The 27077-nt window shown below is 45.8% G+C and overlaps 1 protein-coding gene across 4 annotated transcripts in view; it reads right to left on the minus strand.

Moving 5' to 3' along the window:
* LOC121531731 (transcriptional enhancer factor TEF-3-like) overlaps positions 1 to 27077 on the minus strand; it is a 45048-nt gene that overhangs the window by 17267 nt on the left and 704 nt on the right. Inside the window, exons 2-11 of one of the 4 annotated variants that reach the window (XM_041837137.2) lie at positions 26361 to 26698; positions 17860 to 17924; positions 15972 to 16034; positions 14808 to 14819; positions 13846 to 13980; positions 13678 to 13721; positions 13342 to 13403; positions 13053 to 13183; positions 12524 to 12697; positions 1709 to 1849 (exon numbers count right to left, since the gene is read on the minus strand). In XM_041837137.2, coding sequence (XP_041693071.1) covers positions 1709 to 1849; positions 12524 to 12697; positions 13053 to 13183; positions 13342 to 13403; positions 13678 to 13721; positions 13846 to 13980; positions 14808 to 14819; positions 15972 to 16034; positions 17860 to 17924; positions 26361 to 26698 — 1165 coding nt within the window. Of the gene's footprint in view, positions 1 to 1708; positions 1850 to 12523; positions 12698 to 13052; positions 13184 to 13341; positions 13404 to 13677; positions 13722 to 13845; positions 13981 to 14807; positions 14820 to 15962; positions 16035 to 17859; positions 17925 to 26360; positions 26699 to 27077 lie in introns of all 4 variants that reach the window. The other 3 variants (XM_041837136.2, XM_041837139.2, XM_041837138.2) reach the window with 3 other exon arrangements.

Consider the following 27077-nt stretch of genomic DNA (forward strand, 5'->3'; position numbering starts at 1 on the left):
ATCAAGAGATGGTCACACTGAAAATACATTATATTATTTCATAGATGAAAGTCAAGGTAATACATTTATAATTTACCTGATATATGGCAAGATAGCTATAGCACTAAACATATACTGTAGGTAATGGCTACCATAATCAAATTGATGTCCCTGTTGAATGTCATTATATTATAGTTCATGGCCCATAAGGCTCTGATCAAAAGTAGTGCACTACATAGGGAATAGGGTGCCATTTGGGACGTGACCAATGAGTCAGGGTGAGGAGGAGTGTAAGTGGTGTCTTGTGGCCGTCTGTTCTAGACCACAGATGGTTGAGTAGTGAGTTGAATCCATCCCAACCACTGGTTGGGTTATTCATTTATTCTCAGAGTGGTAATCATCACGGTCATGAACAGTCATGATCTCAAATGTTGAGATAGCAGGTCTAAAACATAGATTTTTATGCCAATCCTGGACTGTACACAAAGCTTGGTTGACCATCATCTCGACATAATCCATATCCATTTCTGTTTATTTATCTACTGTAAACCTAAACTACCGTTCAAAAGTTTGGGGTCACTTAGAAATGTCCTTGTTTTCGAAAGAAAAGCAATTTATTTGTCCATTAAAATAACATCAAATTGATCAGAAATACAGTGTAGACATTGTTAATGTTGTAAATGGCTATTGTAGCTGGAAACGGCTGATTTTTAATGGAATATCTACATAGGCATACAGAGGCCCATTATCAGCAACCATCAGTCCTGTGTTCCAATGGCACGTTGTGTTTGCTAATCCAAGTTTATCATTTTAAAAGGCTAATTGATCATTTATGTTAGCACAGCTGAAAACTGTTGTGCTGCTTAAAGAAGCAATAAAACTGGCCTTCTTGAGACTAGTTGAGTATCTGGAGCATCAGCAATTGTGGGTTCGATTACAGGCTCAAAATGGCTAGAAACAAATAATTGTCTTCTGAAACTCGTCAGTCTATTCTTGTTCTGAGAAATGAAGGCTATTCCATGCGAGAAATTGCCAAGAAACTGAAGATCTCGTACAACGCTGTGTACTACTCCCGTCACAGAACAGCACAAACTGGCTCTAACCAGAATAGAAAGAGGAGTGGGAGGCCCCGGTGCACAACTGAGCAAGAGGACAAATACATTAGTGTCTAGTTTGAGAAACAGACGCCTCACAGGTCCTCAACTGGCAGCTTCATTAAATAGTACCTACAAAACACCAGTCTCAATGTCAACAGTGAAGAGGCGAGTCAGGGATGCTGACCTTCTAGGCAGAGTTACAAAGAAAAAGCCATATCTCAGACTGCCCATCTTAATCTTTTATTTTTAATGGCCAGTCTGAGATATGGCTTTTTCTTTGCAACTCTGCCTAGAAGGTCAGCATCCTGGAGTCGCCTCCTTTGGGTGGTGAATGGGCAAGACAAAAGATTTAAGTGCCTTTGAACGGGGTATGGTAGTAGGTGCCAGGCGCACTTGACACAACTGTGGGAAGCATTGGAGTCAGCATGGGCCAGCATCCCTGTGGAACGCTTTCGACACCTTGTAGAGTCCATGCCCGACAAATTGAGTCTGTTCTGAGGGCAAAAGGGGGTGCAACTCAATATTAGGAAGATGTTCCTAATGTTTTGCACACTCAGTGTATACTGTATGTATATTTACTATATCTCTATTCATATTCATAGACCTGGAGCAATCCGTTGTTTTTCGCTCACCTCTACTTTCTCGACCACCTGCTTTCCGAAGGAGCAGACTTTGGTGGAGGAGGTGATGATCATGTTCTCAGAGCTCTCGTACTGACTGGACACGCCGTAGAAGAAACTGCTGTCGTCCTGCAGGTTGGCACTCAGATCAGCCTGCACAGAGAGAATGGAACCACACAGTCAACAACAACAGATCAGCTTGCAGAGTGAGGAACCACACAGTCAACAACAACAGATCAGCCTGCAGAGAGAGGAACCACACAGTCAACAACAACAGATCAGCCTGCAGAGAGAGGAACCACACAGTCAACAACAACAGATCAGCCTGCAGAGAGAGGAACCACACAGTCAACAACAACAGATCAGCCTGCAGAGAGAGGAACCACACAGTCAACAACAACAGATCAGCCTGCAGAGAGAGGAACCACACAGTCAACAACAACAGATCAGCCTGCAGAGAGAGGAACCACACAGTCAACAACAACAGATCAGCCTGCAGAGAGAGGAACCACACAGTCAACAACAACAGATCAGCCTGCAGAGAGAGGAACCACACAGTCAACAACAACAGATCAGCCTGCAGAGAGAGGAACCACACACACGGTCAACAACAATCTGCCAGTCCCTCCCCCTTTTTTTGAAACAGGAGGAGGTCCACACAGGCCACACACAACCTGTCAGTCTTACCAATACGATAAGGCATTGTTCAAACAACCTGCAACCTGCCAGTCTTTAAGAGGAGAGACCTTTTTAGTTCCGGACAGTTCAATCAAAAATCTGAAGAGAAACCTGTATGTTATTTCAGTCGTAATACATCAAGCTTTCTTTCAGTAATGCCAGGTTCTTCTTAATAGACTTCATTTCAAGGAGCAGGGAACAAGTGTGTGTATGTTTGTGTGTGTGTCTTAGTTGGCTTTCCAAAACGTATTACCCCAGTGTGACGGCTCAACAAAGCCTGCGACTGAATCTCTGCAAAGCCAAGCAGCATCTATTGCTGTTGCCTGTGTTGACTTAGCTTAGGCTGCCAATCCAGCCGCTGCATTCCCAAGATGCTGTGTGTCTAGCTGTGGCGTTAGTCCTGTCTGGGCCTCTCTCTCCGTCAGGTGCATCCAAGCTCTTGTCTGTCTGAGAAAGTAGAATCTGCCCCTAGTCACTGATACTGGGTCAGACATATTTTCATCCACCCTAACGGTTAAGGGAAGGATCTGGGTCAGGGTAATCTGATCCTAGATCTGATTTTACATCTAGATGAGGTGTCATCTCTGTCATGGTAGATAAGGACAGACAGACATTGAGAGGGCTTTACCTTTTCCCCTCTCAGGCTCTTGTCTCCTAATGGGCCATTAATACAGCGCTCAGCCTCTCTTCATCGCCCCGCTCCTCGTCTTCATCCCTTGCTCCTGTAATTCTCTCATTTGTCTTCATCCCCGGGGCTCAGTGACCCTCCCAGAACCCGCGCTCCCCCCTTCCTTAACGGCCTGCGAGGGAATTCATCCAATTACAATCAACAGCCCACAATTGGCTGATTAGATCAGCCAGGCCGGGCTCCTGTGTAACAATTTACAAGGGCCGTCTCAAATCGGATTCTCCGGGCACTTCAAAGGCGCGAGACAATCCGTTAGGACAGGGCCATGGGCGCTGCGGGGAGCAGGCTGGGCCGGCCGTGGAGCTGGAAATTCAATCTAGAATGCCATAGCTTTGGAGATGGGCCAGCAGCCTGTCACCGTCGCCATGACAACCAGCCGGAGCCTCAGGACACCCCCAAGTCATGATCCGGGTGGCTGGCTGGCTGGATGCATGGATGGTTGTTTATTTGTTTGTCTGTGTGTTTTGTCATGGGTGCCATGAGGGTTAGAGAGCCCCTTAGGACAATCGGACCTACTATAATATGATGTGGTGATGTATCTGGTGCTAGCAGCAGTCATATGGGCTTGTTTTCTCCAGTCAGTCTGAGCTAGCTGTATATATCATGGGTGCTCGAGCCCAACAGGGCAATGAAAGGAAGTAAGAGGCTGCCCTGATGAATGGCTTGTTGGACACATTCCCCTTTCTCTTTCTCTCCCACTTTCATGATATACGGCTGGGTCCCTTGCTCCCTCCTTCCCATTACCCCTGCATCAAATGCCATGGCTCTCAGCAGCTGCTTCTTCCAAGGGGTGGAGATGGCTGCTTGATATGGGTGTCACTTTCCAATGTCTTTTATCTCTCTCAACAATAAATAACGCCTCAGAGAGAAGCATGTGAGGGTGACTAACACCTCATGTACAAGCCAACTGGGGGGAGAGATCGTTAGGGGGCACATTCTATCTTTGGGAATGTAGAGTTGGGATGTAAAGGTGTGACTCGAAACATGATAATCATGCTCTGAAAATCTTCATTCTGTAGAATATAGCGTGTATAAATAGTGTTTCTGAAGCAAGTTATGCACATTCAGAGCAAAGAAGTGGTCAGAGGAGATGGACACAGTGGATTCAATCTCTCTCACTCTCTCTCACAAGCTCTCCCTCTCTTACACCCCCCCCCTTCTCCTTTCTATAATAATAATAATATAATATGCCATTTAGCAGACGCTTTTATCCAAAGCGACTTACAGTCATGTGTGCATACATTTTTACATATGGGCGGTCCCGGGGATCGAACCCACTACCCTGGCGCTACCTAGCGCCGTGCTCTACCAATTGAGCTACAGAGGACTTTCTCTCCCTATCCCCTACACTCTGTACATTCCCTCTCTCTTGGTTGGGGGGAAATCTATAAATAAGTGGATGCGTGTGGGGTGGGTTCAGCCTAATAGCGAGTGGACAGGTGCCCAGGCTCAGATTTCTCCAGTAAAAGAGCAGCCCTGCCACTCTCCTGCCCAAGGCTGCCGTCACACACACACACACACACACACACTACAATGTGCCCTCTATACCCACGGGCAGAAAACAGCCAGGTCTTAATAGATTACTTTTAATTAGTTTCAAACAGAAATCGCTAATAAATTCCTTTAGCTCCAGTGCTAAAGATATCCTAACACAGTTAAAGGCCCAGTGCTGTCAAAAGTCTGTTTTTCCTGTGTTTTATATCATATTGTACAACACCTTATGAAACTAACGCTGTAAAAGTGGATTTTTTTTTTAAATCAGTGTTATTTCCTGATAGTTCCTGGTTGAAAATACAATCTACGCAGGACCTTCTAATCAGCAGATTTGCATGGGTGGGAGTTGCGGCTTTCCATGGTGACATCACCATGCGGTAAATTGCTAGTTTTCAGTTTTCCCCTCCCCACTCAGACCACTCCCAGACAGTCCTAGCAAAATGCTTGCTTAAGAAATAGTATTTAGCTAAAAAGCTATTTTTGTCAATTGTAATGGAAATCTATTACAGTAAGCAGGGCCGGCTTAATGCAGGGGCTTACCGGGGCAGAAGCCCAGGCCCGTGGGAGGCCCAAGAGGCAGCAAAAAAATACAAAATAAAAAGAATAAAAAAATATACAAACAGTATATATTACACAGTATATACAATAAATATTATATATATATATACACAGTGAGGGAAAAAAGTATTTGATCCCCTGCTGCCCTTTTGCACGTTTGCCCACTGACAAAGAAATGATCAGTCTATAATTTTAATGGTAGGTTTATTTGAACAGTGAGAGACAGAATAACAACAAAAAAATCCAGAAAAACGCATGTCAAAAATGTTATAAATTGATTTGCATTTTAATGAGGGAAATAAGTATTTGACCCCCTCTCAATCAGAAAGATTTCTGGCTCCCAGGTGTCTTTTATACAGGTAACGAGCTGAGATTAGGAGCACACTCTTAAAGGGAGTGCTCCTAATCTCAGCTTGTTACCTGTATAAAAGACACCTGTCCACAGAAGCAATCCATCAATCAGATTCCAAACTCTCCACCATGGCCAAGACCAAAGAGCTCTCCAAGGATGTCAGGGACAAGATTGTAGATCTACACAAGGCTGGAATGGGCTACAAGACCATCGCCAAGCAGCTTGGTGAGAAGGTGACAACAGTTGGTGTGATTATTCGCAAATGGAAGAAACACAAAAGAACTGTCAATCTCCCTCGGCCTGGGGCTCCATGCAAGATCTCACCTCGTGGAGTTGCAATGATCATGAGAACGGTGAGGAATCAGCCCAGAACTACACGGGAGGATCTTGTCAATGATCTCAAGGCAGCTGGGACCATAGTCACCAAGAAAACAATTGGTAACACACTACGCCGTGAAGGACTGAAATTCTGCAGCGCCCGCAAGGTCCCCCTGCTCAAGAAAGCACATATACAGGGCCGTCTGAAGTTTGCCAATGAACATCTGAATGATTCAGAGGAGAACTGGGTTAAAGTGTTGTGGTCAGATGAGACCAAAATCGAGCTCTTTGGCATCAACTCAACTCGCTGTGTTTGAAGGAGGAGGAATGCTGCCTATGACGCCAAGAACACCATCCCCACCGTCAAACATGGAGGTGGAAACATTATGCTTTGGGGGTGTTTTTCTGCTAAGGGGACAGGTCAACTTCACTGCATCAAAGGGACGATGGACGGGGCCATGTACTGTCAAATCTTGGGTGAGAACCTCCTTCCCTTAGCCAGGGCATTGAAAATGGGTCATGGATGGGTATTCCAGCATGACAATGACCAAAAACACACGGCCAAGGCAACAAAGGAGTGGCTCAAGAAGAAGCACATTAAGGTCCTGGAGTGGCCTAGCCAGTCTCCAGACCTTAATCCCATAGAAAATCTGTGGAGGGAGCTGAAGGTTCGAGTTGCCAAACGTCAGCCTCGAAACCTTAATGACTTGGAGAAGATCTGCAAAGAGGAGTGGAACAAAATCCCTCCTGAGATGTGTGCAAACCTGGTGGCCAACTACAAGAAATGTCTGACCTCTGATTGCCAACAAGGGTTTTGCCACCAAGTACTAAGTCATGTTTAGCAGAGGGGTCAAATACTTATTTCCCTCATTAAAATGCAAATCAATTTATAAAATTTTTGACATGCGTTTTTCTGGATTGTTTTGTTGTTATTCTGTCTCTCACTGTTCAAATAAACCTACCATTAAAATTATAGACTGATCATGTCTTTGTCAGTGGGCAAACGTACAAAATCAGCAGGGGATCAAATACTTTTTTCCCTCACTGTATATATATTACACAGCATGTACAGTAAATATTATATATATATGTATAATATTTACTGTATATACTGTGTAATATATACTGTTTGTGTGTATATATATATATATATACAGTGGGCTCCAAAATTACTGGCACCCCTGACTCCAATGCACAAACAATACTTGAATTATATTGTTTATATTTTTTATAGAGAAACTCAAAATACCAACATGCGAGAAATACTGTACTATATTAATGTTCCAATGGAACCCACCAAAATCATTTATTGATTTAATTAAAAATCAATGTCCTCCAAATCAAGGTTTCACAATTAATGGCACCCTTAAAGATTATTGTAAATAACATCTACCAAAATTAAACCAGGATTTAAATTCCACTTATTGAAGTTTATCTAAGTCTTAAAGGAACTATATTGAGCCATTACATCACTTCCTGTTTCACTAGGGTATAAAAATGAGGTAACACGCATGCAATATCCCTTTGTCATTCAACACCAAGAAGAAAACAAAAGAACTGGCAGTTCAAACGAGACAGATGGTTGTAGACCTTCATAAATCTGGTAATGGCTACAAGAAGATCCACAAACGATTGAATATACCACTGAGCACTTGCAGGGCAATTATAAAAAAAATAAAAAGATATGGAACAGTTGAAAACCTCATGGGTAGAGGACGCAAATGCATTTTGCCCCCCAGGATAGGGAGGAGGATGGTGAGAGAAGCAACAAAATCCCCAAGTATCACTATGAAAGAATTGCAGGCCTTGGTGGCGTCTTTGGGTCACCAGGATTCAAAAGGCACCATCAGACGCCACCTCCACAACCACAGGCTCTTTGGAAGGGTTGCCAGAAGAAAGCCCTTTCTGACCCCAAGACACAGACGCAAGCGCTTGGAGTTTGCCAACCGTCATTTAAATTATGACTGGAAGAAGGTGCTCTGGTCAGATGAGACCAAAATTGAACGTTTTGGTCAGATACAGCATTGGCATGTTTGGCGTCAAAACAGAGATGCATTCAAGGAGAGGCATCTCATACACACTGTGAAATATGGTGGTGGGTCAGTGATGTTTTGGGGCTGTTTTAATTCCAGAGATCCAGAGGCACTGGTTAAGATTGATGGCATAATGAATTCCACCAAGTCTCAGGCAATTTTGGCTGACAATCTGGTTGCCTCTGCTAGAAGGCTGGGACTTGGCCGTAGGTGCTTTCCAACAAGACAATGACCCAGAACATACCTCAAGATCCACACAGAAATGGTTCTGTGACAACAAAATCAATGTTCTGCCATGGCCATCTCAGTCGCCGGACCTCAATCCAATAGAAAATCTGTGGGCTGAGTTGAAGAGGGCAGTTGATAAGCGCAAACCCAAGAATGTGAAGGATCTTGAAAGGATCTGCATAGAGGAATGGGCCAAAATCCCTCCAAATGTGTTCCTTAACCTTGTCAAACATTACAGGAAAAGACTCCATGCTGTTATCCTTGCCAGAGGTGGTTGGACTAAGTACTAAATGAGGAGTGCCAATAATGATGAAACCTTGATTTTGGTGACATTTATTTTGTATTAAATAATTGTATGATTTTGGTTGGTTCCATTGACACATTAATAAAGTACAGTATTTCTCACGTGTTGGTATTTTGAGTTTCTCTATAAAAAATATAAACAATATAATTAAAGTATTGTTTGTGCATTGGAGTCAGGGGTGCCAGTAATTTTGGAGCCCACTATATACAGTGGGGAGAACAAGTATTTGATACACTGCCGATTTTGCAGGTTTTCCTACTTACAAAGCATGTAGAGGTCTGTAATTTTTATCATAGGTACACTTCAACTGTGAGAGACAGAATCTAAAACAAAAATCCAGAAAATCACATTGTATGATTTTTAAGTAATTAATTTGCATTTTATTGCATGACATAAGTATTTGATACATCAGAAAAGCAGAACTTAATATTTGGTACAGAAACCTTTGTTTGCAATTACAGAGATCATACATTTCTTGTAGGTCTTGACCAGGTTTGCACACACTGCAGCAGGGATTTTGGCCCACTCCTCCATACAGACCTTCTCCAGATCCTTCAGGTTTCGGGGCTGTCACTGGGCAATACGGACTTTCAGCTCCCTCCAAAGATTTTCTATTGGTTTCAGGTCTGGAGACTGGCTAGGCCACTCCAGGACCTTGAGATGCTTCTTACGGAGCCACTCCTTAGTTGCCCTGGCTGTGTGTTTCGGGTCGTTGTCATGCTGGAAGACCCAGCCATGACCCATCTTCAATGTTCTTACTGAGGGAAGGAGGTTGTTGGCCAAGATCTTGCGATACATGGCCCCATCCATCCTCCCCTCAATACGGTGCAGTCATCCTGTCCCCTTTGCAGAAAAGCATCCCCAAAGAATGATGTTTCCACCTCCATGCTTCACGGTTGGGATGGTGCTCTTGGGGTTGTACTCATCCTTCTTCTTCCTCCAAACACGGCGAGTGGAGTTTAGACCAAAAAGCTATATTTTTGTCTTATCAGACCACATGACCTTCTCCCATTCCTCCTCTGGATCATCCAGATGGTCATTGGCAAACTTCAGACGGGCCTGGACATGCGCTGGCTTGAGCAGGGGGACCTTGCGTGCGCTGCAGGATTTTATTCCATGACAGCGTAGTGTGTTACTAATTGTTTTCTTTGAGACTGTGGTCCCAGCTCTCTTCAGGTCATTGACCAGGTCCTGCCGTGTAGTTCTGGGCTGATCCCCCACCTTCCTCATGATCATTGATGCCCCACGAGGTGAGATCTTGCATGGAGCCCCAGACCGAGGGTGATTGACCGTCATCTTAAACTTCTTCCATTTTCTAATAATTGCGCCAACAGTTGTTGCCTTCTCACCAAGCTGCTTGCCTATTGTCCTGTAGCCCATCCCAGTCTTGTGCAGGTCTACCATTTTATCCCTGATGTCCTTACACAGCTCTCTGGTCTTGGCCATTGTGGAGAGGTTGGAGTCTGTTTGATTGAGTGTGTGGACAGGTGTCTTTTATACAGGTAACGAGTTCAAATAGGTGCAGTTAATACAGGTAATGAGTGGAGAACAGGAGGGCTTCTTAAAGAAAAACTAACAGGTCTGTGAGAGCCGGAATTCTTACTGGTTGGTAGGTGATCAAATACTTATGTCATGCAATAAAATGCAAATTAATTACTTAAAAATCATACAATGTGATTTTCTGGAAAATTACAGACCTCTACATGCTTTGTAAGTAGGAAAACCTGCAAAATCGTCAGTGTATCAAATACTTGTTCTCCCCACTGTGTATATATATATATATATATATATATATATATATATATATATATATATATATATATACACACACAGTGAGGGAAAAAAGTATTTGATCCCCTGCTGATTTTGTACGTTTCCCCACTGACAAAGAAATGATCAGTCTATAATTTTAATGGTAGGTTTATTTGAACAGTGAGAGACAGAATAACAAACAAAAAATCCAGAAAAACGCATGTCAAAAAATGTTATAAATTGATTTGCATTTTAAATGAGGGAAATAAGTATTTGACCCCTCTGCAAAACATGACTTAGTACTTGGTGGCAAAACCCTTGTTGGCAATCACAGAGGTCAGACGTTTCTTGTAGTTGGCCACCAGGTTTGCACACATCTCAGGAGGGATTTTCTCCCACTCCTCTTTGCAGATCTGCTCCAAGTCATGAATGTTTGGCAACTCGAACCTTCAGCTCCCTCCACAGATTTTCTATGGGATTAAGGTCTGGAGACTGGCTAGGCCACTCCAGGACCTTAATGTGCTTCTTCTTGAGCCACTCCTTTGTTGCCTTGGCCGTGTGTTTTGGGTCATTGTCATGCTGGAATACCCATCCACAACCCATTTTCAATGCCCTGGCTGAGGGAAGGAGGTTCTCACCCAAGATTTGACGGTACATGGCCCCATCCATCGTCCATTTGATGCGGTGTAGTTGTCCTGTGCCCTTAGCAGAAAAACACCCCCAAAGCATAATGTTTCCACCTCCATGTTTGACGGTGGGGATGGTGTTCTTGGGGTCATAGGCAGCATTCCTCCTACTCCAAACACGGCGAGTTGAGTTGATGCCAAAGAGCTCCATTTTGGTCTCATCTGACCACAACACTTTCACCCAGTTCTCCTCTGAATCATTCAGATGTTCATTGGCAATCTTCAGACGGCCCTGTATATGTGCTTTCTTGAGCAGGGGGACCTCGCGGGCGCTGCATGATTTCAGTCCTTCATGGCGTAGTGTGTTACCAATTGTTTTCTTGGTGACTATGGTCCCAGCTGCCTTGAGATCATTGACAAGATCCTCCCGTGTAGTTCTGGGCTGATTCCTCACCGTTCTCATGATCATTGCAACTCCACGAGGTGAGATCTTGCATGGAGCCCCAGGCCGAGGGAGATTGACAGTTATTTTGTGTTTCCTCCATTTGCGAATAATCACACCAACTGTTGTCACCTTCTCACCAAGCTGCTTGGCGATGGTCTTGTAGCCCATTCCAGCCTTGTGTAGTTCTACAATCTTGTCCCTGACATCCTTGGAGAGCTCTTTGGTCTTGGCCATGGTGGAGAGTTTGGAATCTGATTGATGGATTGCTTCTGTGGACAGGTGTCTTTTATACAGGTAACAAACTGAGATTAGGAGCACTCCCTTTAAGAGTGTGCTCCTAATCTCAGCTCGTTACCTGTATAAAAGACACCTGGTTAAATAAAGGTGACATTTTTTTACAAATATATATTTTTTTAAAAACACCTGGGAGCGAGACATTTTTCTGATTGAGAGGGGGTCAAATACTTATTTCCCTAATTAAAATGCAAATCAATTTATAACATTTTTGACATGCGTTTTTCTGGATTTTTTTGTTGTTATTCTGTCTCTCACTGTTCAAATAAACCTACCATTAAAATGATAGACTCATCATTTCTTTGTCAGTGTACAAACTTACAAAATCAGCAGGGGATCAAATACTTTTTTCCCTCACTGTATATATATAGTACCAGACAAAAATAAATGACACAGGGCCTATGATTTCTTCATCTGGCCCTGACAGTAAAGTACTTCATTGTTACTCAGAAATTATTTGATATTGATATAAAAACGGCTGCATTGGGTCTTTAACACATTTAGGTCATTAACAGCTGACAGGTGCTACAAAAACCTTTACCATACCAAATAGTCTCCCTTTTTGTGATTGGAGTGATTCTTTGCTTCACCTCTCTTTATATGATTCTATTCAGAAAGCAGAAAGACACACACACTTTTGTATTGCTATCCTTGTGGGGACCAAATAATTAATTCCCATCCAAAATCCTATTTTCCCTAACCCTAAATCTAAATCTAACCCTAACCTTAACCCTAAGCCTAACCTTAACCCCTAACCCTAAAACTAAACCTAACCCTAACCGTAACCTCTAACCTTAATTCTAACCCTAATTGTAACCCTAACCCTAAGCCTAAAATAGCATTTTTCCTCGTGGGGACTGGCAAATTTGTCCCCACTTGTCTGAATTTTCCTTGTTTTACTATCCTCTGGTACCTACAAAGATAGTTAAACAAAAACACACACACACACACACACACACACACACGAACACAGACACACACCTGCATGCACACACACATTCACACACTACAATGCAGCCTCTAACACACACCTCGCTTTGATTCTGCTTTGACTCACCCAGAACTTGACGAGGAAGAAAGCGTTGGGCGGCCCCTTCTCAAACAACTCCTTCATCCCTCCCTTCTTCTCAGGGAACTTGTCGTAGATCTGCCGGATGTCCACTGCCTCCAGGTAAGGGTCACTGAAGGTGGGGTTGGACTGACCGATGTGCACAAACAGGTGCTTGTTAAACTGCAAAACAAAGTGGAGAGAGAGATGTTGATTACTATCAGAGCGCTGCTTCAGTTCATGGTCAAGATGCAGTCATGGCCTGAGGAAGGAAGTAACACCTTTAGAAAAAGGCTTGTTGGATGAAAGTGAGCATAGATATTTATTTAAAGCTTTTTGTCGCACTCTTTTACATTGATGAGAACTGAAATGTTGCTTATTAATTTGCAGTGTCCTATTAACTAAGGCTGCATTTAAAAAGGCAGCCCAATTCTGATTTTTTTCCCACTAATTGTCTGTGTCAACGCAGCCTACGTGAGATTAATATGGATGTAGAGGCTTATCAGGCAGGGCGAGGGGCTACTAAGTGACTACTCACGGTCTCTGGGTCCTGAGGCTGCTCCAGGAAAGCGGAGAACTCCAGCATGCGAAGCTTGGAGCTGGCGATACTGCGCCCCTGCCACGGGGGGGTACCCGGCGACATGGACAGGCCTGCCGTGCTCTCGTAGCCTGGTGAAGAAGAAGTTTTTTTTAAATGTTGTTACATTCTGTCTGTTTCTCTGAGCTTTGTTGGAGCTCTTCATCAGTATCTTGTGTATTTCATCACTTGTAGACCGTGACAGCATCTGTCGACACATGGGGATGTGAGGGAAGCTGAGAAAACCCACCTGTTATGGGGGGCAGGCTGGACGCTTGCATGGCGTAACTCTGCTGGGAAAAGGGCTTAATACTGGAGAGACAAGACAGGCAGTAGACACATTACACCCTCACCCACCTGACCCCTCGCACACACACACACACCTAATTGGCTGACGCTTAAACACACTGGGGGCTCAGCTTCATCAACTAAAGTGCTTTTTAAATAAACTTGTTAAGATGTTTCTCTGTCATATTCAGTGTTGACGGATTGTGATTTCCATGTATTCCATTGAAGTAGGCCTATGCCTTTTGACAAACAGAAGGACAGACAGACAGGCAGGCACGCACACAGGGTTGTAACTTACTCTTCAGGACCCCTAGGCTGTCCTGGAAGACCGCCATGCCAAAACTGGAGAAAAGAAAACATATTTTATTACACACACTACATGACACCACCTCTCCTTCTATATGTGACCCTCAGTGTTGCCCAAGGACAGGGTGTGTGTGTGTGTTTGTCCATGCACTCTTCTCACCCCCCCGGCAGTGGGGTACGGCGGCCTGGACAGCCCCTGCAGAGCCATCTTGTTCTGAAAGGCGGTGGCGGAGATGATCTGGGCAGAGGACATGGTGGCCATGCTCTGGAGGGCCTTGTCTTTGGCAGCCTGGTCCTGCAGACACACACAGCAGGCCCCAGGGGTCAGACACACACGCTTTCCACTTTAGTCAGCGACCTGTTTTCCTGGGAACACTAGCCCCACTATGTTGTTAGTTGGGTGGGAAAAGAGGGGTGAAAGAAAGGTTGCATCATCCGGCGCTGGGCTGGGATGCTGGGTGATATTGCAGTCAAGGGCTCTGGAGTCGAAAGTAAGGTTTATTGCCTTGGCAGAGGCCGGAAGTGTTGACAAGCAGTCTATGTCTCTGCTAGAGGTCACAGTGGGAGCTGGGCCGGGCACATCAGAGGGCTAGCTCCATGCTAATGCTAATCAAGCTAGTTCACGGCTAAATGTTAACGATAAGAAGGTGACACGGTGGCTACCAGAAACGGCAGAGTCATTCCTGTCTAGTGTCTATGGTAAAGTGTTTTTTTTCTGTGCGTGTCCATCATGTTTACTTCAGCAGTTTCCAACTCATCTGGGACTACAAACACTCTCAGCCCAACCCTTTAATGCAAGGCCAACCGGCACATTCTTTTTCCCAGAACCGGCCAACACAAGGGCATAGCTGAAATATGGGGAGTACATCTGGTAATGTTCTCAGTTACAAGAAAGACCTATTTAAAAGGGCTGTCAGAGGCTTGTGACCAATGCCGGGCCTTGCCAGCTGAGGCCCAGTGGCCGCCGTCCAGGGTGACAGAGAGCTGTGTCAGTTGGTGTGCGTGTGTGTGGGCGCGTGCTTGCATGCATGCGTGTGTGTCTGTGGTGAGAAACGTAAACACGCAAGCTCAGGGGAAAAGCTTTCACCCACCAAACAGGAACACTTTTATTGAAATACTTACCAAATGAAATGCCTGGAAGGAACAATACAAACATAAATTTATATCCTGACAAATGCATTTGTTCATATTGTGCACAGCAAGCCTCAAGCCAGGAATGCTGGAGCATATTTAAATTGACTGTGGTGATTTGTAGAGATGCATCATCTGTACTGAGCATTCCATAAAACACTCATACAAATGAAGGGGGTGCTATTAAATACAATCCACTCTCTCGGTTTCTCATTGTTTTGTCTCGCCATATTGTTTTCACTGAAATGTAGGAATGGGAATCCATTAGAAATTCCATATCGGATTAATGGATAAAGGCCATGGTATATTTAGTTATTTTTTCATGGAATCAAACGTCAAAATGAGAAGACAATAACATGGGTTAAGGTACATGAAGACCATAGGAAGCTTTCCTGATGATCTCAGCTCTGTGGTTTTAAAGGAACAACATCATGGCTACAGCCAAGCACCACCACAGCCTCCCCAACAACCCTCCATTTTAACTTCCCACCTTAAAAACATCAGCCAACAGCATGGTACTCCAAATAACCTGCATAGCTAGTGCTTTAGCAGTCATAGAATTGGAATGGGTAGAATGGTAGACATTGAGACATTCCCATTGAAAGCAAGGTCCCTACAATGGTATGTGGCCCAACATACATTGGTGAGGAGGATTGGAATTTGGATGTGTTTTGTTCTAAATGCAATCGTAAAAGGTTGAATTGCGCCTCCATATTGGCAGATCCACGTAGATCTTGCAGAATTTACATGTACATTTTAATCATTTAGCAGACGCTCTTATCCAGAGCGACTTACAGTTAGTGAATGCATACATGTTAATTTTTTTGTTTTTTTTCATACTGGCCCCCCGTGGGAAATGAACCCACATCCCTGCCGGCCAAACCCTCCCCTACCTTGGACGACGCTGGACCAATTGTGCGCCGTCAATGGGTCTCCCGGTCGCGGCCGGCTGCGACAGAGCCTGGACTCGAACCAGGATCTCTAGTGGCACAGCTAGCACTGCGATGCAGTGCCTTAGACCACTGCGCCACTCTGGAGTAAACCCAAGAACCTGTTTGATTTGTTTTTCTACCCATTCCATTACTATATTGAGCAAACCCATAATGCAGCGCAACAGTTTAAGATCCAAAAACGGGGGAGACTCACGTAGCGTACCTTCAGCTTCACCTGGATCTCCCGGGCCTTCCGTCGCGCTAGCACCTGGATGTGACTGGACACCTGGAGGAGAGGGAGGGAGGGAGATCAGGTATTTGGTAGATGTGTCTGTATCTCCATGTTGACGCCAAATGTCCGACAAACAATGATATTAATATTCTCATTCTTACGACAGTGCAATGTTGTCTTGAAACTTTTGGTACCAACATGGCACTCATTAAGAATGGAAAATAAAAAGGAAAACGCTGCACACTGCTGCTCATGCTCCCAGGTGATTTTATTATTACGTTTCAACCATTAGGTCTTCATCAAGCATCCATGAACTCACCTACAACGTCAGCACCTGGATGTGCGTATGTTCTTCAGCTTTTTTACTAATTAAGAATGACATATTTACAAACTGATTTACACTACAAAAGTATGTGGACACCCCTTCAAATTAGTGGATTCAGCTATTTAAGCCACACCCGTTGCTGACAGGTGTATAAAATCGAGCACGGAGCTATGCAATCTCCACAGACAAACATTGGCAGAAGAATGGCCCGTACTGAAGAGCTCAGTGACTTTCAACGTGGCACCGTCATAGGATGACACCTAACCAACAAGTCAGTTTGTCAACTTTCTGCCCTGCTAAAGCTGCCCCAGTCAACTGCAAGTGCTGTTATTGTGAAGTGGAAATGTTTAGGAACAACAACGGCTCAGCCACGAAGTGGTAGGCCACACAAGCTCACAGAACGGGACCGCCGAGTGCTGAAGCACATAGCGTCTGTCCTCGGTTGCAACACTTACTACCGAATTTCCAAACTGCCTCTGGAAGCAACGTCAGCACAAGAACTGTTCATCGGGAGCTTCATGAAATGGGTTTCCATGGCCGAGCAGTCGCACACAAGCCTAAGATCACCATGCACAATGCAAAGCGTCGGCTGGAGTGGTGTAAAGCTCGCCGCCATTGGACTCTGGAGCAGTGGAAATGCGTTCTCTGGAGTGATGAATCACGCTTCACCATCTGGCAGTCCGACGGACAAATCTGGGTTTGACGGATACCAGGAGAACGCTACCTGCCCGAATGCATAGTGCCAACTATAAAGTTTGGTGTAGGAGGAATAATGATCTGGGGCTGTTTTTCATGGGTTGGGCTAGGCCCCTTAGTTCCAATGAAGGGAAATCGTAAATTGTTGTAGCAGCAAAGGGGGGACCAACTCCATATTAATGCCCATGATTTTGGAATGAGATGTTCGACAAGCAGGTGTCCATATACCTTTGGCCCTGGCCATTGCTAGACCCTTCCTCAACTCAATGTCAACCCAAACCCCTCTCCCTCTTTACCCCCATCCCATCATCTCATAAGGGCTCAAAGATGAAACCCCTCTCCCTCTCTCTCCATGTAATGCAACATCAGTCCGTGCCAACACGTCAGTCAGTCACTCCATATCAAATCCCATGTCCCAGATAGGGTTCCAAATCCCTGCCTCATCCAGCCCTATACAGCGTCCTCTCTGCCGTAAAGATCCTGTATTGGCCGGCTTCTTGCTCTCCTAACGAGGCTGGGCTATGTGCTACGTGAGGTGGTGAAAAAACACACCGTCATCTGATCCTATAGCATCTGCACATTGGGCGCCGGCCCTCTAAATCACTCAGCAGAGGCCCATTTCAGCGTGAGAAGGGGGCTAGGGCTTGGGGACAGTTTAGGAGTGAAGGCAGCATCACTTCCCCCTGTCATGGCTATGCTATGGTCTTCTCTCTCTGTCTTTTTTTTTTGCCTCTGATTGGAGCACAGACAGCTTGGACAGACATGGGGTGGGTGGGTTGTGTAAGGGGTGCACATGGTTCGGGAGAAAGGGCTCTGAACATGTAGAGCAGGAGTGGATTGGTGCTACGTGAAACTCACCTGCTTTCTTGTCCGCGTCTTCCCTGTGCGTAGCTTGATGTACCGTGCTATCAGCTCATTCCGTCCTGTAAGCCAGACAATATACATTTTAGTTTTGACATTGATTTAGATTTTATTTTTAATGGCATGAAGAAAATGCAAATTATCCAGTTTAAAAGGTGATATTTGTTTAGATGCAAAGTTTGATTTTGTTTATTTTTTCATAGTGATATGGTCCAACAGTGTAAATCCTAGTTTAATGCAGTTAAATACAACAAGCTGGGTGTCAGTAGGATACGGGATGATAAGGTACTGTAGATGATGAGGATGTTTTAACCAGCAGGAATTAAAATGTTTACTGAAGCTAACTCATCGTGCCTGGCTGGGCAAATCAGCTGCAGAGGTGGGAGGGGTGTGTGAGTTTGTGTACTCATGTTACCTGTATGTGTGTGTATTGGTGTAATGTGTGTATGTGTAAATGTTTAAGGCCATGCGTGTGTGTAACAGCGCAAGTGTGTGTGTGTGCTTGCCCTGGTCTGTGTGTCCTGTGGGGCTGTGCTGCTGACAGACAGGTCACAGTGGCTGAGCAGGTGAAGGGGTATAGCAGCCGTGCTCCGAACAGACACGCCACGGCCACAGGGAGCGATGAAGGAGGCCTGGAGAGGCTGCTCGGCAGCTGGTGTGTGTGTCAATGTTTATAGAATATGCCTTTACGCCTGCAGTAAATCTTGGGCTTGTTCCACCATCAAGGCTATGGTTTCAGGGCAAGGGACTTGGTCATGTGACCTCTCACCTCTCTTCTTGGCCCTGCACATACACACACGCGCACATGCACGCACAGTCGCACTTGATGGGATGGACGCACGTCTATGGCATGCACAGACACACAAATGAACGTACACATACACACACTCAGCCAGCCACCCAGCCATCTATTGGTAGAGTTTGCACCACCTCTTAAACACTGTCATTTTTCGTTCTCACACCACATCTCCATGTGAATTAACACAGAGATCAGTCACACATCGCAACCTGGAACAACCAGCGTAAGACTTTCCTCACATAGTGATGCTTGGGTCAGAAAACCCTGCCCTACGCCACTGACCAATCAGAACGCCCGGTTGGGTTGAGGAAAGGCAACCCGAACCCTAAGGAGCCCAGAACACTGGCAGGCGATAAAAGTGATCAGATTCAGGTTGCGTCCCAATTGGCACCCTATACTCCCTATATAGTGCACCACTTTTGACAAGCCCTGGTCAACAGTAGTGCACTATATAGGGAATAGGGTGCCATTTGGGACGCACACGCCGAGTGGAATGCAAAACATTGTTTCTCCAGCCCTCCTCTGAGCCACACTGGTGGGGATAAGGTTCTAGCAGACTGTGTTTGTTCAGACATAACTTTCCACTAATCAATCTCTCAAAATATTCAAGTTTAATAGGGGACTAGTCCACTGCAGGCAAACGTCTGACTTATGAAAGTAGCAGCTGTATGCATCAGAGGGTATTGCGGTGAATTTGGCGGTGATGGTTATCTGTGAAGTGGCCCCGTGTAGCTCAGTTGGTAGAGCATGGCGCTTGCAATGCCAAGGTTGTGGGTTCGTTTCCCACGGGGGGCCGGGGGGGCCAGTATGAAAATGTATGCACTCACTAACTGTAAGTCGCTCTGGATAAGAGCGTCTGCTAAATGACTAAAATGTAAGTGGAGACATGTTCACAAAGGAGGAAAATGAAGAAGGGCGATGCTAACCTCTTCACACACACGAGCGCTTACATGCACACACACACACACACACAGAGCTGTAGGGCTCCCTTTGTGTCAGGCTTTTGTGGATTTAAACCCTTCTCTCAGTCTCCGTCTGCCTCCACACAAGGCCCAGTCACGGCACTCATTCACCCTCAATCTTATTTTAATTTCTGTGCTGGAACTGCTCAAGTGTTCAGTGTTTATCGGAAGGTGCACTCGCTCGCCGATTGTTTAAGCATCTAAATACATATTTCTTTAATCCCTTTGGATTAAAAACGTGTACCACATTTCTTGTGCACTTTGCAGACGCTGACTTAAGGCAGGCGAATACTTTTTGTGAGGTCACTGGGGTGACTTCTGGATGCCGTAGAGATGTTTTGTCAGGTGATGGACTACACGGTATAACGGTGAAGGCAGAGAGCTTTCTCTTATTTCCTGACCTCAAATGAACAAGGCAACTTTAATATTAAGTTCCCATTATTCAGTTGCAACTTGCAAGTTACTCTAGATACCACCAGTAGTTAATCATTTAGAAAGCACATTGTTAGTAAAAGTACATGTAGGCTTCTTAAAAAGTAACAGACATGCGAGTACAGTACACTTCACTCCACATGTACTGGAGGAAACCACTACATTATGTTCCATCTTCGTCTAACTTTGTAAGTGCTGTGTTGTTCCGAAAAGACTTCCAGATACCGTACCTTTTAAATATTTTATTTGTAATTTTATTTAAAAAACATATTTTTACACTATTTTCAATAACTTACGAAAGTTCTGACAATTTTTTTCACCTTAACTATTGATATTGATCTCTTTCATTCATTGAGAGTGGAATCTTGATTTTCGGCATTGTGCTTATAAATAATTTGAGCCATGATTCAGCATTATGCTCACATACTGTCACAAAAAGTCTGTACACACATGGCATCCTCCTAGTCCATTCAAAATTAGCATACTGTATTTGTGACCATTACACCAAGTCATTAATGAGCTGTTAAGAGGCTGGTCTTTATATCAGATGTCCCTGCCACTCCTAGAAATGGACGGGTGGTATGATTTAAATATATTCAGACACAAGTGCGAGATCACAGAAGGAGTTGGTCAGTCACACAATGATGAGGTCATCATCGTGTGATCGTGTCCACTGGGAAGGATCCAGAGTGGGTGACAGACAGAGACAGAACCTGACCCCGGTCTACTCATTGCATTGCAGGCACAGCATGTCCTTAACCACTGGTCCAAGGCCAGTTTGAGTTGTGTAGCTCTCTCTCAGTGTTTAAGGTTAAAGCGTCAGGGACTGGGATCAGGTCAAAGGACCCTGTGTAAGTTCTCAAGAGCAGTCAGTAACCGACCACAACAACAATAATCTACTCGTCCGGCTCTGGGACCATCTGGGAGAGCTGGTCTCCCCCTCGCCCCTTTTCCCTCTCACCCTCTCCCCACCGTCCCCCTCCAGCTCTGTTTGTTGGGGTCAGGGAAAGGTCAGAGGGGTTGGTGATGGTTGCAGGCTGTGTCACGTGAAGGTGCAGCCCTCCCCTCCATCCCTGTCATACATATGCCTCTTCTCAGAAGGCTGGGTTCCTCTCTGGCCCTAAACGGCTGACCCTGCTCTCTGAGCTCTATCCTCCCCAGAGCATTCCTCACATACCAACACACTGACAGCCCTGCATGCTGCAGCACCGGCCATGCATCTGTTCCCTTTAATGCTACCTGCCTCATGGAGGCGTACTGGGTTGGGTGTGTGTGGTTGTGTGTGTGAGTGCACGCAACTACACCCTTTGACCCTTGTGCACAAACACTCACACCCTCATGACCCTGCCTAGAGGACATCGACTCACACCTTAGCACATAGCCATCCCAGGCTGGCTAGCCAACCCAGACTCCAGCACAGACGACAACAGAGGACTCAGCTTCTTACATCTACTCTCTATCTATTCTGAACAGTGGCAATCCATGGGATCGATAGGAGGCCGCCAACCATGCCAGCCAGGGAGCACACACACACACACACAGCGAGCCCCTCTCTGAACACACGTCTTCCAGCCATACGGCTTCCGCAAGCACATGTGCCTCTCTGTCTGTGGGCGAGAACAACAGTCACATTTAGGCCGCAGGAATGTGTTGGCAGGGTGCGATTTCCCCTCCGATAGGATAGTGAGCCGAGCAGAGTGGCGTGGAGACTCCCGACGAACAGGCCTGTCTCTGAAGCCACTCTGCTATTTCACCCCTCTCTCATTGACACTGTCTGATACCGTGCAGTCCCTGTAATTTAAACAGGATTTAAAGGTACGTCCACATAGCATTGCGATTCATTCAGAGGTGTTACCATGGTAACAGCAGTAGCTGACTGTTTACTGTCAGTTTCATTTGATTGAAGTGAATCCTGGCCATACAGTACAGTATGCATCTCTCCACTGGTTACATCATTTCTCCCCATCTCCTCCCGTTTGAATATATCCTAAAAGTAATCACTGACTTACCACCATTGGATAGGTGTAAGCAAGGGCAAGGGGTTCCATTACATAGCTTTTATTTATCCAGTCATGTTAGATCTTGGAATAAGTTTATGGGAGAGAGCGCTCGATCAGGGCCCTATAATGAGATTCATGTCAGAGCCAAGCAGACAGCCATGTCTGAATTCCAGAGGCACCTTAGCAGAAAGGCAGTGATGGTTCCTTCAAAGTCCCTTAGGGGATCCTATCACAGGTGAGAGTGAAGGTCAAGACAGGGGCTAGGGTTACAGCCAGGGTCTGGTTTAGACTCAGGACCCTCCCATGTGAGGGCTGTCCCCCTGAGCACCGCCCCAGCCTCAGGGGGGCTCAGGTGACCCCCGCCAGTGTCCACTCACAGCCTCACACACACGCCACTACCCACTCACTACCCAGCAACCCCCTGACCTGGCCATTCCTTCTCAAGTACTCTCTCTGGAGACAGTGACCCCACTGCCCTAGTACACACTGTGGAGACTCAGCAATGATATGATGACTGTACAGAGAACTCTGTGTCCTCTCAGCTGCAAAGACTAAAAAACATAACACACAAGCACTTTATCAAAAGGCTACTGGCCACACACAGCCTTCTGTCAGTGAATCTCTCACTTGACTGGGAAAGTTGGGACCTGGGTGAGGAGGATAACTATTTCTTTCCATTGGGCCTTTCCTTTACATCACACACTGTTATTAATGAGGGTTGAGCTGACAGAAAAAACTGCTGCTCTCTGCTTGCAGGGCACTTTGGCTTTGTACACAAGACAGACAAACACATCAACATGTTTATAGGCAATAAAATCCTTGCAATGAAGGACAGGGAAAACAGATTTTCACTATAGGTGTTATAGAGGGAGAGCAGGTGTGAAAGAACATAATGACTGAACAAAATATGATAATGTCAGTTATTTTTGCATTAGGCATAAGTCTAGACACAATTTTTGATTATGTAAATAATAAAAGGGATTACAAGAAGAGTTATGTCTGATTATCCAATCACTGTGAATAAACAGCCAACATGATCACATTTCCACTTCATATACGGCCTATATGGGTATCCTATACCTTGGGACAAAGCACTTATCCAACTGTCCCTCTCTCCTCCTTTATAACACACATCATTTGTCATCCCGGCTCTGAAAAGCCATTCTACCCGGTGGATCCCTGTTACTTTACACACCGGCCGTAAATCCAATGGGGCCTAGCACAACAGGGACCCATGGAAGATAGTAAATGTTTTCATTGGCAATGCATGTTGAATGACTGACCGCCGCACAAACAAACGGCACAATATCCGTGACACTGTCTTAATAGGCGAGCTACTAACTTCAATGTGTAATAGGCATGATGGCCAGCGCTTTGCAGACTATTACGAGAAGAATGCCAGGAATGCATGAGGAAATATGAGACAAAAACATTCCTCTCAATATAAGAATTTACAATGGATTGAAGAGGATTCACACACATACCATCCAATTAACGGTTTGCCATCTTAGTATGGCGTTGTTGCCTCTGAAATGAACCTCAGTCTGTGTTGTAGAGAGAAAATCCAACACATACTCTACATTCCTGAGTTCTCCCTATAGGAACCTTGTTACATAGACATCTTAAATAGACATCTTTTCATAGGTTTTCCTCTCACTTAATGTAGCCTAACAATTTACTTCTGTTCAAAACCTCAACATGAGAATGAGTCACATAGCTTTAGGTTGAAATTAGTTGAGTTGTAGCAAAGTGTCAAAAGGGCTGTCGGTGACCCTGACAGAGCTGGTGGGGTGGAAGGGGGGGGGCTACGTGCTTAGTCTTGTCTCATGTTGTAAATCTGGGCTGGCCGCGATGCTGCGAGGCTGGGGTGAACTTGGGGAGCAGCTGGAGGTTAGCTGAAAGGCAGCCAGACCCACTGACAGACTGACGGACAGACCCGGAGGGGGGACTCTGGCAGGGCCTACGGTGTGTGTGTGTTCGTGTGTGAGGGATGTGGAAGGGGGACAGAGTGCATGAGGGGCTGGTAAATGACAGAAATAGCAGGGAACAGAGGAGGGAGGCATAAAGACACACAACAGGGACAGGTGCAGAGCGCGAGTGCCCCACAAGACACCGCCGCTACCTTGGTGTTTATTTATTCCTCCCACTCAAAGGGTAAACGTCTATTCTGGTATAGGGTTGCAGCAGAGCTGCCTTGAACCCCGGCTCCAAACGCATACCATTCCTAACGGGCCATCGTGCTCCCTGGTGCACATCACCCGCCCCTGACCCCCATGGGGAGGAAGGGGTACCTCAGCGCCCACCCCCAGCCCTCACCACCCTTCCCTCCCCCTCTTTTCCCCTGACACAGAATGTGACACCTGCCCTCTCTCCTCTGCCCCATTATTGCAGGCTTTATAAGGGTTTAGAGTTGATCAGGGGACGGCTGTGACCTCGCTGGGCCTAGCTAGCCTAGCCTAGTGTGTGGCTAATGGCTAATGGCTAGAGGAGCTGGCGCAGTGACAGGGGCGATGGCAGACCGCGTCTGATAAGCACACAACCATCTATTCTGTTTGGGCCCCTCGCTTTTCCACCACCGGTGATCCGGATCCGTTATCAAACAGTCAAGCAGACGAGCTATCAGCAAGCCATATTTTATCAGACATCTATCAGCAACACATAGTGTGGCCTATAGTCATTGTATGCCTTTCTGAAGGGTCTATAAGCACTCTATACTATTAGCATTTGTATGGTAGACAATACAATCCTTCTTTGTCTACAAAACACGCCTTTTTTTATTTCACCTCTTTTTTTCTCCCCAATTTCGATCTTGTCTCATCGCTGCAACTCCCCAATGTGCTCGGGAGAGGCGAAGGTCGAGTCATGCGTCCTCCGAAACATGACCCGCCAAACCGCGCTCCTTAACACCCGCCCGCTTAACCCGGAAGCCAGCCGCACCAATGTGTCGGAGGAAACACTGTTCAACTGACGACCGAAGTCAGCCTGCAGGAGCCCGGCTCACCACAAGGAGTCGCTAGAGCGCGATGAGCCAAGTAAAGCACCCCCGGCCAAAACCCTCCCCTAACCCGGACGACGCTGGGCCAATTGTGCGGCTCCCTATGTGACTCCCGGTCACGGCCGGTTGTGACACAGCCTGGGATCGAACCCGGGTCTGTAGCGACGCTTCAAGCCTTAGACCGCTGCGCCACAAAACACTTCTTACCTAAATATTTGACCTCATCACGACATACGCTGAGTGTACAAAACATTAGGAACACCTTCTTAATATTGAGTTGCACCCCCCTTTGCCCTCAGAACAGCCTAAATTCTTCGAAAGCGTTCCACAGGGATGCTGGCCCATGTTGACTCCAATCCTTCCCACAGTTGTGTGAACTTGGCTGGATGTCCTTTGGATGGTGGACCATTCTTGATACACACGGGAAAAACTGTTGAGCGGAAAAACCCAGCATTGTTTTAGTTCTTGACACAAACCGGTGTGCCTGGCACCTACTATAATACCCCGTTCAAAATATTTTGTCTTGCCCATTCACTCTATAAATGGCACACATACACAATCCATGTCTCAATATTCTCAAGGCTTAAAAATCCTTCTTTAACCTGTCTCCTTCCCTTCATCTACACTGATTGAAGTGTGTTAACAGGTGACATCAATAAGGGATTATAGCTTTCACCTGGATTCACCTGTTCAGTCTGTCATGGAAAGAGCAGGTGTTCCTAATATTTTGTACACTCAGTGTATAACTTCTCCATTTTTGTTCTTCACTTTCATTGGACTACAACACTTAAAAGAGAGGGAGGGAAGTTAAGCAGATTCTGTGAAGTATCAATCAGAGTGGGAGCAGCAACATGGAGAGAGAGGAGAGGGTACACATCAATCGTGCCATCACACGCTACTCAGCCACGAGGGAAGAGGTCTGGTATTTTATTAGGATCCCCATTAGCTGTTGCAAAATCAGCAGCTACTCTTCCTGGGGTCCACACAAAACATGAAACATGACATAATACAGAACATTAATAGACAAGAACAGCTCAAGGACAGAACTACATTAAAAAATGGGCAGCTGTGTGGTTTGAACAAGAGTGCTCTGAAACATGAAGATAGTGATTGGGTGTGTGCATGTGTATTTGTACATAAAGGTCACACAAATGTGTGAGGGACAGCGCTCCGTTCAAATATGACCAGAAATAAGGAAATATATTGCACATCAAGGGACAGCGCCTGAGACAGTGTGTCCATATAAGAGTGAGAGGACAGCAGAGTCATCACATAACACCGGGGAATAGATGGAAAAGGGTGGGGCGTACCGTACATCTTTCCCTCATCGGAGAGGATGATCTTCCTGCGTCCGCAGGGCGGGTAGATGGCCAGGGCCTCCTGGAAGCTCTGCTCGATGTCGGGGCTCCACACGCCCTCCGCATCGTTCTCCAGAGGCTTGTCCAGAGGCTCATTCAGCTCCTCACTGGTGCCCCCAGGGGAGGGGGCCGGCACCCACTCCGCAGACGTGGTGGGGGGCCGGGGGGACCACAGGACAGGGCTGGGGTGGGAGGAGCAGGGGGGGTAGACCCAGGAGGGGGGAAGGGGGTTGGTGTAGGGGGTAGAGGGTGCGTTCCAGGGGCCAAGGACAGGACAGAGGAGGGTGATCCTGAGGAAGCAAAATACACAATATTTAGGTGAGGTGAGGTCTGTGACTAAAATCTTGCCAGATCTCCCTCAAAGAGGTTCAAAGATCCATCAATTAAGATGAAACAAAAACCACAAACAATATTCAGATCATTTGATGTCAGCCCAAGGAGGTGATCTATCTAGAAAAGCGATCGCTACGTCAGAGTGCAGTCATATGAAGAGCAGTGTGCGTGCGTAGGCTATAAGATCTTAGACCACATCACTGGGGAGTTGCTAATCCTACTTGGAAAAAGCACCTCGGATCCAAAATTAAATTATGGAGCCATGAAAACAAACAGCGTGGCACCTCGAGGCAGAGGGCTGAGTGAGGAGTCACTAAGCCAACAGACCAGGAAACA

The sequence above is a fragment of the Coregonus clupeaformis genome, chromosome 19 (genome assembly GCF_020615455.1).
Source record: "Coregonus clupeaformis isolate EN_2021a chromosome 19, ASM2061545v1, whole genome shotgun sequence".
In the NCBI taxonomy this organism is placed as follows: Eukaryota; Metazoa; Chordata; class Actinopteri; order Salmoniformes; family Salmonidae; genus Coregonus; species Coregonus clupeaformis.